The following is a 13,592-nucleotide window of genomic DNA, read 5'->3' on the forward strand; positions in this document are numbered from 1 at the left end:
TCGGCAAGACCGTTTTGTGCTTGAGCGCCACCAAGTCGTGTTTTACTGTAACTTCAGCAGCTCCAGGCACGTGAACAAAAGCGCCAATCTCATGGGTCAGCCAGTTTTTAACGTGGCGCGTCAAACCAAAAAAATGAGCCCGAGGCGTTTTTTAAAAAAATGACGCTTTTACGCCTCGCGTTTTGCGCGTCGGTGTGCACACTCACATTGGCGCCCTTTGTTTAGTCACGAGGCGTTAAACAAGACTTAAATCGATGGCGCTTGGGTTGAGATGATGCTGCGGATCTCTATATACACGCATACACACCTCTTCATCTCTCTGGGCTGGATCGAACTGATCTTGCTGTCATATAGACTTGTGGATCATTACTAAGAGACATATTAATCAATCACTCTTCCCTATGTGCACTTCTGAAGAACTCGGTTCCCTGTATTGCTGTCACTATACACTCTAAAGGAAATGCAGAGGCTTTCTATGCCGTGGATGTGTTCTGCTGATGTGTTAGTTTTACAGAGAGTAATAGAACCCCCACCACCATCACCACACACAGTTCTGTCATCTGCAGCGCTTAAACACGTTAAAGTGTAATGGTCTGCGTAAATTGCACTCGGTCACAGCACCTCCCCCTCCTCCTTCTCCTACTTGGGATGAGTCACATATCTTCCCCTCCTGTGTTTTTCTTCTTAAACATGTCCTCTCTGCCTGGTTCCCTCTATATCCATATTTGATTTCTTAACAGACTTTTCTCCCGTATTTAATGTCTAATGTGCTTATTGCAATCAGTTGCAATGGTAATCTGTTTTAGTTAGTTAATGAAGAATGTATTAGTAAAAGAGGGAAAGCCAGTGAACCTGCCTGGATCTGATTGTCAGTATCTGTATTTTTTTTATTAGGATGTTATTGGAAGCACATAGTTAATGGTGTTTGCTTAGACCTTAGAAACACCCTGGCAACGTCTTAGAACACCCTAGACTAGAATGCCCTAGCAACCATAAAGAAATGTGCTTAAACAACTCTGAACACCTTAGCAACCGCATAGCAATGCCCTGGACACCTTAGCATTGTTGTGGTGACTTGTACATAAGCTAACACTACTACAAAAAATCTAGTAGTAGATTATGCTTTCTAATTTAAACTGTACATTGTTTTTCTAGCTGAACACTTATTGGTTATGTATATTTTCTTGTGTACATTATAGTGTTTTAATGCCTGATTTCATTAAAAAGATGCAAGGTGTATTTTCTTTAAATTTGCAATGTAACGGAAGTAGCGACTGATAGTTTCTTCCAAATCTTCCATGACGTACATCTGAGTGATTATCAAAAAAAGGAAAAATGTCCATATTGTGATGTACAGCCGGGTAAAAATGGAAGAAATTAATAAATGTTGCATGGGACACAATTGACTCGGTTGTTGATTGAATAGAGGCAGATCCTAACGCGAACTTGTCTTGTAGTCGGTTGTGAGAAAGCGGCGGGGTCTAAGTGGACTAAATAATTGGAGAAGTCCTGCATATATCACCAGGGAGAAGTCTGACGTTTCACTGGAAGATCGAGTTATGAGATTTTGATTAAAAAAAAATAATACATTTGAATTGTTCAGAATAATACCATTAAGATCCATTTAGACAGGGTGAATTAGGGTGAATTTCCATTACATTCCAACTTTAAAAACAGGCAAAACAATATTATTATACTGACTTAGGCCATGAGATGAAAGTGAATCGTATTATCATATTAGCCAAATTTTCTGTTTTTAGGGCGTCTCTTAGACAACACTTAACTTTATTTTGCTATGAGTGATTCCAGAAGAATGCAGTCACATGATCTGAAAGGAGGTTGTGTCCCTCAAGGGTTTATGGGAGGTTAACTGAGCGAAGAGTGTTTTGGAATGTCATTCAAACTCTTTGCATGATGTGTTCACTGACACTTGCACACTTCCTACAGTTATTTTTGGACTCTAAATACATTTCACAGTTTGAGTAATCATCAGTCATTGCTGAGTGTGTGTTTCTCTCTTGCATGTGAGAATATGTTTTTTGCAGTAGGCATGTTTTATGAGCACTGCAGAGCAACCCCTCTCTTGCTCTCCAGGGGTTAGTATGAGATTGGGAGTGTGCCGCAATAGTGTTAGGACTGGGAAAACAACAACAAAAAATCAAATAGAGGGATAGTAGTAGTATGTTGTATATAGAGATATAAAGAATTTCTTTTCTAAACAATAAGTGATAGTGCTAATGTGTTCCCTTCAAGTAAATATGACACTTTAGCAAGCCAAGTTACAACTAGAAAGGTAGGAGCTGCTGCTCTTTCTGCCACTCAGAATATGGTCAGTAAGATTTGTTTAAAAGAAATAATTTTATTGTGTAAGTATGCATCAAATTGATCAAAAGTGACAGTAAAACATTTATAAAGTTACAAAAGATTTGTATTTCAAATAAATATTGTTCTTTTGGATTTTATATTCATCACAGAACGACTGTTTTCAACATTGAGCTGTTTTCATATTGATAATCAAATAAGAAATGTTTCAGCAGCATATTAGAATGATTTCTGCTGGATCATGTGACACTGAAGACAGGAGTAACTGCTAAAAAATCGGCAGAAACAAATTACATTTCTAAATATATTAAAATAGAAATGAGATATTTTAAATTGTAATATTATTTCACAATATTACTGTTTTTACTGTATTTAGTTATTTATTTTTTTTGCTGTATTTTTTTTTACTGTATTCTGTATCAAATAAACATAGTTTTCATAAACTGACACAAAACGTTTGAACAGTAGTGTACATTGAAATTGAGAATGGGGGATGCAACCGCAGCAATGCTCAAGAAACCACCTAGAATATCTTGGCAGCCACTCAAAATTAAATTTTAAAAAATATAATTTAAATATTTAACTTAAATTATGTTTGAAAACATCATATCTGGGACTAAGTGAGTGAATTTCTTCTTCTGACTCTCTTACAGCAATATCACACCCTTTTTTCTTCTCTTCTGATTTTTATGAATGTTTTCTTTTTGGATAAATTCTCTTATCTCTCATCTGATATTTCTTTTTGTCATTGCTTCACTTTCCCATACCTTTTTATTTCTCTGTCTTCTCTCTGCTTCTTTCCCTCCCTCTCTCTCTCTCTCTCCGCAGGTTTTAATGACCTCTCTCTCTCTCTCTCTCTCTCTCCGCAGGTTTTAATGACATATCTCTCTCTCTTTCTCTCTCTTTTTGCTCCACATGGTAGTTCGTTACCCTGGCTTTGTGTTCTCAGTTCTGATCCACTTACAACCATTTGCGTCCAGTCTGTCCCCTGCAGGGTGGGTGAAGCTAATTTAAGTTCTTTGCTTTTACCCCTCCATACCTCCTCCCCCGAACTTTCTCTCTCTTTCTCCTGTCTGCTGTCGCTTGGGTACGGTTTGAGTTTACAATCTAAGCTCTAGAGGTTGTTGTTTTTTTTGTGATGGAGTGAATGTGGTTGGTCTCTGAGCTGAATGTGAGATCTCCCTCCCCCTAGTGACTCGGTCACCTGAGTTTGGATTCAGCCAATTATTTGGTTTGCTTGACTGTCGGACCATCAGCCCCCAGAAAGCCTGATAAATGTAGCCAGCAGACGTTGGATTCTACACTTTCAACACAGACACACGCTCACACACACACACAGTAGGGAGACTATTGTGTCCTGTATCTGGAAAAAGAGAATCACTTTTTTCTTATTCAGGTTTCCTATTATGCAGGGATATTTTTTAATCCCCTTTCTCACACAGATTTTTCAGTTTCAAAGTAAGCTGCTTTACTAAAATGATTATTCTAAATGGAAACAACTTGCTAGGTGCAAACGTAGACAGAATAAAACATTAAAATTGATTGGTATTATTACCATGAACTGCCCTAAAACATGCTGCATTAATTTTTAGAAGAAGATAAAGGATCTATACAATGGTTTCATGCACTTGGCATGCAATAATTTAACAAACTGTTTTTGAAGTCATATGAACAACCAGTTGGTAATCATACAGATTTAAATTTCACAAACTTTAAGTACACAAAACTTGTTTTATTTTAAGATTGACGTCACTGAAAGTAATGATAACTTGAAGTTTAAATGAGTCCGATGCAGTGTTGGGGAAAGTTACTTTTAAAAGTATTGCATTACAATATTGCGTTACTCCATAAAAAAAGTAACTAATTGCATTACTTAGTTACTTTTTATGGAAAGTAATGCATTATGTTAGTTTTGCATTAGTTTTTGTCACCTGAGCTGGGCTTGCTTATGTATTTTAATAACATTAAACCAGCTGTATTAGCTTACAGCATTTTAGCAGCTGTAAAGGCCATTTCACAAGTAACTTGCATTACTTGTAATGCGTTACCCCCAACACTAGTCAGATGTTAACTCGGTAACCACTCTTGACTGATTCAGTCAGGCTCATTCAGTGAAAAATTTGTCAGACTGATTTAAACTGGTAACTTGTGAGTGTTTTTGAGTTTTTCCTTAAAAGAACCACTCAAAAGAGTCATTTGCTCTTGAATTGGACTGCACTGGTAATGTATGATTTTTCTTTCTTTCCAAACCACTTAAGCACAAATCCCATCCCACAGCCAATTCAACTCACTCAGCCACTTGTCAAGAAAAGTTCAAACTTCATGGATTCAGTTCAAAGTTCAGAAAGATGGATCTCACGACAAACAGTAATGCTATCTATCAGGATGTACTACCAAACACTAAGGTTAAGGTTAGGATGCAGGTTAAGGTTAAAGGATAGTATTTGTTTCAGCATTGTGTAGGCTAATTGCCTATTTGATTGAGATAACCAATGAAATGACGCTTTGATTGACATGACCAGTGAAATCTGAAAAAATGAATTGTCTGTGGGTGAATTTGCTGGTTTGAGAAAAAAATAATACTGATCATGTTTTTGATTCGCTATAAATAACTGCCTTATATGAATAATTTGTTTGTGAATTAGACTAACATGGGTGTGCTGTATGTTTTATTTTGCGTGCAGCTCATGAGAACAGTTCAGAAGAAAGACATGTTTGTATTTTTAACATTTTATTGATATCTAGCATTCCACCATATAACACACACACGTTTCACATTAATAACAGACACATTAATTCCCACAAACACAGTGTATATCTGTGTCAGAGATGTCTGACCGGCTCTGAATGAGTGGAATGCTTCTCACAGTTTCTCTGAGAGGTCAGCGCTTTGACATTCCATTAGAAATGTGCTACAGATAGGCTACTGGGTAACCAGAGCAGTAACACACAGAGACAAGGTTCTGGCTCTCTGTGTGTCCCCACTTTGTGGCTTCTCTCTGCCCCTTCATGCCTTTTACTGTCCCATTTCCATCCTTTTCTGAGCAAAGCCTCAGTGGCGTGACAGAGTTTGAATCAGTGTTTCAGAAGCAGCTGAGTGAGGAATCTGTCTTTATTCTTTGTCTCTGTCTTTCTTGGGCTGTGTTTTGTGAGGATTTAGGCTTTTGTTAGGCCCCTGGTCAAGGCTTGTTTACATTAGAGCTCCTTAGAATGTCCTGACAGACTCGCAAGAGGCTCTACTATCCTTTCAGGCCTGAAATATTTCACACACTAAACAACCAGCCACCCTCAACCAGACACTTTTACATGCTATGACCAGCTCTTTACCTGCTCTAATCTATCTGTATCTATCTATCTATCTATCTATCTATCTCTGTCTGTCTGTCTGTCGGTCGGTCGGTCGGTCGGTCTATCTATCTATCTATCTATCTATCTATCTATCTATCTGTCTCTGTCTGTCTGTATTTATCATTCTATCTATTTATCGTTCTATCCATAGTTTTGACTATCATTCTTTCTGTGTGTGCATATACTTCTACAATATGGGTTGATGTGATTTCTAAAAAAATTTTACATTCATGTAGTAAACATGCAGTATTTATGAGATCATTTTAATCAAGTCATTAATATAGAGAGGAATATTTGTACTTGAAAACATCTATTTGTCAGTTTAAATTAACTGAATCTTATTTGTCAACTACCTTTTTACTCAAGTTAATTGAATTAAAAACAAGAATGAAATTATATCTGTGATCAAAATGTTTGCGGATGCTGATAATCTTAAAATGGCATGCTGTAGGCTGATTGATCTTCTCCAGTGATCCATTAGTTTGTCAATAAAGGAGATCCTTATGAAGCCTTTATGAGTTCAGGGGTGTTGTAGAAAAAAAGTGCCTGTAGAGATAATTAAACACAGCTAGTCTTGCATTTATTGTTCTGCATATTTCTCTTTTGTTTGTTTGAGAAATGTTTCCATAAGGATAGGCCTCAGTATAGTTTATTTGCTGTTTGATAGTGGGTACTGTAAGTTCTCTTCCTGATCTCTCTGTCAGGATTTACATCACGCTCTGTTCTTTCTCTCTCTCTGGCTGTGACACTGGCTGATTTGTTTGAGTGTTGTTGTTTTAGCCAGCTGACACACAATAGCCATGTTAACCTCCATTCTCTGCCCACTCATGCAGCTTTGTGTAGTAATGTAACGTTCACGGGTGCTCAGTGTTTCTTCTCTTACACATGACTGATGTGTCATTCACTCTAGATATGACTTCATTCACAGTACAGCTATCCTGCATCTTGTGTATATACTTATGTCATACCGAAAAGTTATACATTGTGGTATCTTTCGTCAAGGTTTGACAAACTGGACATTTGAAATAATGATTTAACAATATTAATAATCACCTTATCTTTCTCTCTCCTCTTCTCATTGCTCCCTGTGTCTGTCCTTCTGTGATTTTTGTTTTCTTTCTCTTGCATGTCTTTTTGTTATCATGTACTAACACCTCCCTCTCATTTCCTGCCCTCCATGTTTTGGTTGCTCCTTCTGTCTTCATCACTCTTGACAGAACTCAGGCAGAGATGGCCCATACGTGTCGCGGCACCATCAACCTGGCCACAGCGCACATCGACACCGAAGACACCTGCAATATTGTTCTGAGCAGTGGGGGGCGCACTTACCATCTGAAAGCCAGCACAGAGGTGGAGAGGCAGAGATGGGTCACAGCACTGGAGCTGGCCAAGGCCAAAGCCATCCGAATGATGAACGATCAGTCCGGTAAGAGCGGAAAGACTCTGAACATAGATATTTGCTTTTTTTAATTTTGTGCTTTTAAGCTGAAATTGATCGTTGCAACACTGATTTGACAAAATTTTATTTTGGACTTTTAAATTGATTGTCCATAAAATTAATTGGCGCATTGATTCATCTATAATCAACATATCACATCAGTCTTCAACGAACATTTATGTGAAGTTTCCTGGCAACAATAGGTCATTTTAAAGTTCCTTTTATAGCAAATGAGGACACTCATTTGCCATTTTGGCAAGAAGGCATCTTGTCATGTGGTTGAAAGTGTTACTTTGTAACTGGAACAGTTTAGAAATGTTCATCTGGATCCATGTTATCTCTCTGCTTAGAACTGACAACAAGGTTTTGAATGGAAAATGTCTGTACTTTTAGACAATGGCCCCACAGCCCCACTAAAACACTGTTATCAGTCTGGTAAGGTGACTGGGCTTCTTACAGAGGCTTTGCATCATGTTTGCAGGGCTGGTGTGTAGTTCAATGTTTGCAGGAAAATGCAGGGCTCAACAATAAGAATTTTTTTTGAAGAATTTTCACAGTCAGTAGATCAAATTTGTACTTGCCCTGTCATTAGATTTTCACTGGCCCCACCACAAAAAGTGTATTTTTATAAAAAGATTTGTATTTTTATTAAAAAAAAAAGATGTTTTTAATTAACTAAAGGTTTGAATAATAAATAATAAAAAATGTAAAAAGAAAGAAAATAAATCTAATGAAATTAAGCAACAAGAACTGGTAATTAACCAGCTATAATGTATTCATGACAGATATGATCATCTAGGAGACAAGGTCTTCACTGGGGATCTATAGTAATGTATTTAAATGATCAGAATTTAACAATATTCAATATATCATAGAAACCCAAATATTGAAATTTGAATATAATTTAGCTTACTGAGAATCCAGCATTGGCACAATGGGTCAGTATATAGCTCTGTCATCTGGCGTGAAACTGTCTCAGGCTGTTCAAGTGGTCCTTTTTGTTGAGCCCTGGAATTGATTGCATTTGGACTGGACTTGCTCAAACATATGGTTTTTATGGATTGTTTAGTTTGCAGTAACTGCTGTGGGTCACTGCATTGCTTCTGAGAGGTCAAATCTCTCTTTCCACTAAAGATGTCTTTGACCTGAAAAGTGAGCTGTCAAATGGATGGTATTAGTCTTTGGCCTTAATCACAATATACTGTAGATCTCTTCATGCTTCTCATTAACTGAATGCTGAACCAGGCTTGATGAGATGGGGTTTCAGGACTGCATGGAGCAAGATTTTATTGCTTATGTTTATGTAACAGTGCTATTAAAATTTTGGGATTCCAGTTATGGCCTCTAGAGGACATGTTTACATGGACTGCAAGACTCCAGCTATTTACTACTTTCAAACTGAGAGTTGGATATAAACAATGTGAAGACAACATTCATTAATCAACAACCTCAAATGCAAATGGAAATATTAATTTAATAATTTTGAGAATCTTAAGTCTTATTCGTATTGCGGTCAATGTAAATATAGCCAGTGCCTGGTTTTTTTTGCAGCTTTTTTTTTTTTTTTTTTGAAAGACAAGGCACTATTTGGTCATTCATTCAGTTAAGCTGTTGCTGCATGTGTTTAAAGATACATGGTCACTTCCTTTTAATTAAAAATATGCAAAGAAAATAATCACTCTTGTTCCAGGGCTCCCTAATACTTTAATTAAACTCTTAAGTCAAGCTCTAAATGTTATTATAGAAAGCTGTATGAATCACTAACAGAATGCGTTGTCTGTTAGTTCTTTGGCAGTACTCAGAGGTCAGAGTGGGTCAGCACGTTCGCCATGTTACAGCGCTGTCCTATATTTGAGAGCCGAAGCGCTCATCTCCTGTGACACACACAGCTGTCATTGCTCTGTGAGCTGCTGAAGCAGATGTCTTCTGCTTTTGGGTAGAACTTGTGTTTTGTGTACTCATAGCACCAGACGTTAACCATGCATGTACTTTAACACTGAAAGAATGCTTTACTGTATTTTCTGAACACGAATGAGTGTTGAATTTATTAACTTTTTGTTTAGTTATTTATTCAGTTATTTGTGTGTTGTACATGCCATTGTACAGTACTTGGCGTGTTTATACATTTATAACTGACAGTTAAAAATATCAAAAAATATTTTATAATGCATATTTTATGTTTTAATTAAAAAAATATATTTTTCATATTTTTTTATTTTGTTTTACACAGATATATTGCTAAAATTTGTATTCATCATCATATAAGTGGGATAAAGTGGGGAAAAAAGTTTCTGCTTTTAATAGGTTCACCACAAGGGGGCAGGTGTGCTCAGTTTGGCACGTGATTTCAGTTCTCATGAGAACCTAGCCAGCACTCACATGACAACAGAGCTCTTTTTTATTTCTCTCTCTAATCTCTCTTGTATGTCCGACTCTGGTCCATATGAAACCCTGGCTGGGCTCCAGCCCCCTCTCTTCATTCCATTCCAGCTGCCCACTCTTTCCTCTCACACACAAACAAACCAAGCTTTCTATTTTTGTGGAGCTGTCACATTCTGTGTGTTCTGTCTGTGCGAGTGGTATGTGTGTCAGCATAAATGAAAGATTTATTCCTCTGTGGAGTTGAATGGCAGACAGAATGCTGATGATGTTATGTGTGTTTGTGGTCAGTCCACCTGAACTCTCGAACTGGAATGATTCATTCCTATAATATCTGTGTGCCATGTATTAGCATAAATGATCAGTAATGAATCATGTTCAGAACATTAAAAATTAACCGCCAGTAAAATCACCCTGAAACATCCCCAGCTTCCACCAACTTTGACATTTCATGAAATTAAATTAATTTACATTTGAGAAGTATGATGGCAGTCCTCACAATTAACTGTAGACCCTTACAATAAAGACCACATATAGATTATACAGCTAACATAATTCCATAATACATTACAAAATTAATGTATGTATATATATATATATATATATATTACCATTCAGAAGTTTGGGGTCTGCAATTTATTTGTTAAGAAATTCAACAAAAACTGTAATATTGTGAAATATTAGAATTTAAAGGAACCATTTTCCATTGTAATATATTTATAATAATTTAGGAATAAAATGTAAGTTACTACTGTGATGGCAAAGCTGAATTTTCAGCAGCCATTACTCCAGTTTTCTGTGTCACATGATCCTTCAGAAATCATTCTAATATGCTGATTTGGCACTTTAGAAACATTTCTTATTATAATCAATGTTGAAAACAGCTGTGCTGCTTATTATTTTTGTGGAAACCATGATACATGTTTTTGTCTGTATTATATCACAAATATTGATGACCTTCTGAACTGCTCACGTAAAAATCAAGATTAAGATTCAAATAATAAGATACTACTAAACAGGAACCAAAAGATCTCAGAAATATTCTATTCAAACGTGATTTGGTCTAGACAAGATTTTCAGTGGAAAATGTGGTTGCCTTTGTCAGCCTGAGCTGTGCTGGTATATGATGATGTCAGAGTGTGATCTCCTGAAGGAAGTAAGAGACACAGAGAAGTGGGTCAGACTCACATCATTGATCTCAAGCTTTTAGATCAACACCATGAGCTCTAAAAGCCCCGCTCAGAACAGTATCTATTTTTACACCAGTATTTTTATCTGCATTCCCCACCTGTCTGTCACTCTCTTTCTCTCTCTGCCTCAGAGTCCCAGCAGACCCAGCTCACTCTGTTTGCTTTCACACATTGTCTGAGTCACTCTGACAGCGGCTGATCCAGTGTCTGGTTCTCAGGATTGTAGGAGGGGGTGTCATGGTGATGTGATCCTGCATTGAGATCCTGCATAGACTGAAATACTAATTTGCCAATGCCAATGTCATGGGATTTAATGCCCAGAGAACACATATGATAAATGTGTAGCTTGAAGGCTTTGTACGTTTCTTCAGATACAAGCATATGCCAGATTAATAAGTCATCACCCACTAAACCTGTTTGTCACCTGCTTCGTGTAAACATGTGGTTTATTTTGTAATATCATGAAAAAGCCAGCAGGTGGCAGGCCATACCTGACCACAAGAGTATGACCACAATAGCTATTAGACCAGGGATAAGCAGTTCTGGTCCTGGAGAGCCTCTGTCCTGGAGAGTTTAGCTTTATCCCTAATCAAACACACTTGAAAAATCCTCTAGGATTGGAATCGTCCACCCCTGTATTAGATATTTTAGTTAATGGGTCTCTAGTGGGCACGCATCCCTATTATTATTGCATACGTAGTGGGTTTCTCATGCACACTGCTCCTCCACCCTGCTATGGATAAAACATAGTCTTATCTAGAGACCAAGACTGTTAAGACTGTGTCTAAAAGGGTTAGTTCACCCAAAAATGAAAATTAGGTTTTACTCAGCCCCAAGGCATCCTAGGTGTATATGACTTTCTTCTTTCAGACGAATACAGTCGGAGTTATATAAAAAATTGTCTTTGATCTTTCAAGCTGTTTATTCCACTCAGCGGGTGTTGCATTGCTTCAGTCCAAAAGAACTTAAATAAAAATCGATTTGACAGATGACAGATTAGTTGTAAGACTAGTCCAAGCATTTTGCAACCGGCCACAGAGATAAAGACTTGTTTTTTTGTTTTTTTTTGGACGTGGGCCAGTAACAACCACCCAGAACACTTTGTCACTGCATGGCAACATGCTGTAAACCACCTATAACACCTTAAAAACTGCATGACATGCTATCAGTCACCCAGAACACCTCAGCAGCCGCATAGTTCCCTTTCAGTCGGTCACTCCGAGTCACGTCAGTGACCGACGAATTGGGATCTTGCTTCGAGAGACCAGTCTACTTCGAGTGTAAACTAAACGAGCCAATGTACATTGGCATGCGATGATTGCATCCAGCTGCCGCTGATCGCAGCGCGAGTATAATTAGGCAGCGGGTGCAACGCATACTCAGCTTTTCGCTGCAGAGCTGAGCGGTTCTATTGTTCTGCTCTGCCTTTTCGTCTGAGAGGAATTCTGACGAGTCAACGAGCGTTCTGGGGAAGAGGCTTCTTCAACGCCTGGTGTTGGTGTGACAGCGCTGCAGCGGTGGTTCCCCTTTGCGCTTCAGCACTTCTGAAAGAGCTAATTTCCCTAAAAGAGCAAGACAGGGATGTGACATTGCGTCTTTTTAAAGATGTCATTCCACCTGTATGTTTCTAGATGTGGTCGTTACCTGGCGCCGGATGACAGTCACAATCACTGCATCTCGTGTTTGTGCCTTGAACATGCTGAGGCAGCCTTTGTGGATGAGTCATGCCGTCATTGTGGCGGTATGACCATCGCGACGCTGCGGCTGAACACATCAAAGCAGGTGGAGTCCCCTTACCTATGCCCCGATCTAGTCGCTTTTCTGTTCTGTAGAAGAGGGTTACTTCGGTGAATAGTCAGGGTAGCCTGAGGGTTACAGTGGAGGTAAACCCGCCGAGGGAATCTCCGTGGGCCCCCAACTCCTCTAGTACGTCGCAAGCTGTGGGGCTGCCGGGTGAACGTGTCGGTTCCTCGCACGGGGGTCTGACCATTTCACTCGGTGCTCCTCCGGATGACCAGATGTCGATTGTGGCATCGGAGGGTGAGCTGGAGTCTGGGTATGAGGACTCGGCTGCGCTGCCCCCTTCAGGGAGAGTGGCGTTGCCCGAGCCTGACCCAGAATTAATGGCTATGCTTTCCCGGGCTGCCAAGGCGGTCGGGCTCGAGTGGAGAGAACCACTGTGTCCCGAGCCGTCGAGGTTAGATGATTGGTATCTTGGGGCGGCCCGGGCTGATTCTCAGCCCCCCGCCCCAGTGCCCTTCTTCCCGGAAGTGCATGAGGAGGTGACCAGGTCGTGGAAGGCACCTTTTTCTGCCCGAAACCGGTTTGGGGCCTCCTCCTCCCTCACTACCCCTCGATGGTGGGGCGGCCAGGGGTTACGAGGCAATCCCCCTGATGGAGCGCGCGGTTGCGATGCAATTGTGTCCAAGGAGCGCTTCCACCTGGAGGGGTAACCCTTGTCTCCCATCCAGCCCGAGCCTGACCCAGAATTAATGGCTATGCTTTCCCGGGCTGCCAAGGCGGTCGGGCTCGAGTGGAGAGAACCACTGTGTCCCGAGCCGTCGAGGTTAGATGATTGGTATCTTGGGGCGGCCCGGGCTGATTCTCAGCCCCCCGCCCCAGTGCCCTTCTTCCCGGAAGTGCATTAGGAGGTGACCAGGTCGTGGAAGGCACCTTTTTCTGCCCGAAACCGGTTTGGGGCCTCCTCCTCCCTCACTACCCCTCGATGGTGGGGCGGCCAGGGGTTACGAGGCAATCCCCCTGATGGAGCGCGCGGTTGCGATGCAATTGTGTCCAAGGAGCGCTTCCACCTGGAGGGGTAACCCTTGTCTCCCATCCAGGGCCTATAAGTTCTCATCCGTGCTTACAGCCAGGCCTCCGCCCTGCACACCATGGCACTCCTGCAAGTATACCAG

The 13,592-nt window shown here is 39.9% G+C and overlaps 1 protein-coding gene across 1 annotated transcript in view; it reads left to right on the forward strand.

Moving 5' to 3' along the window:
- Window positions 1–7,602, forward strand: part of LOC107730710 (oxysterol-binding protein 2-like) — a 15,651-nt gene extending 8,049 nt beyond the window's left edge. The window contains exons 2-3 of the mRNA XM_016541590.1: window positions 6,888–7,096; window positions 7,502–7,602. Of these exons, the coding sequence (XP_016397076.1) occupies window positions 6,888–7,096; window positions 7,502–7,602 (310 nt within the window). The remainder of the gene's footprint in view (window positions 1–6,887; window positions 7,097–7,501) is intronic.
- The last annotated feature ends 5,990 nt before the right edge of the window (window positions 7,603–13,592 follow it).

This window comes from Sinocyclocheilus rhinocerous, unplaced genomic scaffold, assembly GCF_001515625.1.
Source record: "Sinocyclocheilus rhinocerous isolate Xijiao unplaced genomic scaffold, SAMN03320098_v1.1 scaffold3595, whole genome shotgun sequence".
NCBI classification, from domain to species: Eukaryota; Metazoa; Chordata; class Actinopteri; order Cypriniformes; family Cyprinidae; genus Sinocyclocheilus; species Sinocyclocheilus rhinocerous.